Raw genomic sequence first — 1,876 nt, forward strand, 5'->3', positions numbered from 1 at the left:
TGCTTCCTTCTTCCTCGCTGTTGTCCTCCGGTGGCTCCTCCGTTACTTCTGGTGCGTCTTTGGATTGTTGCAGTGTGATATTCGTATCATGATCAAAGTTCCTTACATTTCTGAGATTCACAATATTATGCATGCAATGGTGTGTGTACAAGGCATGATATTGCACAAATAGTGAGAGTACTGTGTCGATTCATGGTTGATACGTGCAAGCAACAATTGTAAGGATTATTCAATATGTTAGAGGTACCACATAATATAGTCTTAAGCTTTCAATGTCAAGAAAATTGAGCTAGCAAGCTATGTGGATGCAAAACTTGATATCCAATAAACCGGTTATGTATTTACTGGTGGTACATCTATTTCATAGACTTCTAACCTGCAGACTATTGTGAAATTGTCTATTAGATTGAATATGTAGTTGTGATGAAAGGAAGTAAGGAGGTGGTGTGGTTGCAGAGTTTCTTAGATGAATTTGGAAAGAAGAACAAGAATATCATATTTTAAAGTGACACTCATAGTGTTATTTTCTTGACAAAAAACTCATCATTTCATTCAAGAACATAGTATGTGGAGTTGAAATATCATTACATCCAACACCTATTGGAGATAAAAAAAAGTTCTGCAACTTGAAAAGATACATGAAAGCGAGAATCCAGTACACATATTTACTAATCACAAGGTGCGTTATATTGCTAACTATTTAAGTTGTTAACTCTGCTAACTCATCAATGCAGTGTATTAAAAATGTCAACACAGTGACATTAAAATGTCAACACATAATATCAACCCATTATATTGAAGTTCAACAAAATTATGTGTTGACATTTTAATGTCATCATGTTGACATTTTTAATACATTGCGTTGATGAGTTAGCAAGTTAGCTATTTGAGAATGTTAGCAATTGATCACACCCCTACTAATCATAGTCTCATATTTAAATCAATTTTATATATTCCGTCACATTTATAAAGAAATACTCCATTTAAATCAATTTCCATAACTTAGCACTATAGTTTCCATTACAAATAATCCGTTGCAAAGACTACATTAGCAAACTGAAGAAAAAAAGAGTGTACAATTATTTGGCCTCAACGTATATATATTCGAATCCTAACCAATTTTTGGTGGAAATCTATTAATCCATTCAGTATGTTGGAGCTCCATATATTTAAACTATACACATACATATTAATCAAATGGACGTATGCATTCCGTATTTATAGATATTGTAAGGATTAGCTATTAATCTTTGCATCATGATAAGGCTCAATCCCTAATCGAAGTTCAAGATCTAACCCACCATGGATCAACTCCACTTTATTCTCCTCTGAATTCTTTTCATCTTCACTAACTGAAAATAATGGCAAACCACGTACCGAATTGGGCGTGGAAGTTGGAACACAATCTTGAATCTCGTCGTTAGAATTCGCGGCCTTCTTTGTCTCTTCGCTGGCTGAGGGATTCTCCGGATAATTGGCCTTGGTGATGTCCAAAGAAAGAAAGTTCTCGTCGAAGAAGTCATTGAGCTTAGCTCGATCCTTCCTATGGATGTTCATGTGCCCACCTAGGGCTTGCGCGTTGGAGAAACCCCGATCACAGAAACTGCATCGGAATGACTTGATCGTATGGCCGGAAGCCATGAGGAGACCAAGGTCGAGGGAAGGTTGGTGGAAGTGTATAAAGGACATGAGATTAGGTTGTTTTTAAATTTATAGTCTTCTTTATTTTGAATTGTGTTTTGTCTTTTAATTTATTCTTATGGGCATGCACTGTATATGTGTATTTGATCACTTGTGTTTTATATGATGAATGCGTAAGAATCTATGGTCAAAGGGTTGTTGATATAAATTAAATTAGCAAGCGTGCTAATAAATT

General features: G+C 35.3%; 1 protein-coding gene across 1 annotated transcript; it reads right to left on the minus strand.

The window, feature by feature from the left end:
* Positions 1 to 835: 835 nt before the first annotated feature.
* On the minus strand, positions 836 to 1,662 carry LOC121751104 (transcriptional regulator TAC1-like). The gene has a single exon (XM_042145822.1). It carries the CDS (start codon positions 1,639 to 1,641, stop codon positions 1,237 to 1,239), a length of 405 nt encoding a protein of 134 aa, XP_042001756.1. The 5' UTR covers positions 1,642 to 1,662; the 3' UTR covers positions 836 to 1,236.
* Between the last annotated feature and the right edge of the window lie 214 nt (positions 1,663 to 1,876).

This window comes from Salvia splendens, chromosome 1 (genome assembly GCF_004379255.2).
Source record: "Salvia splendens isolate huo1 chromosome 1, SspV2, whole genome shotgun sequence".
NCBI classification, from domain to species: Eukaryota; Viridiplantae; Streptophyta; class Magnoliopsida; order Lamiales; family Lamiaceae; genus Salvia; species Salvia splendens.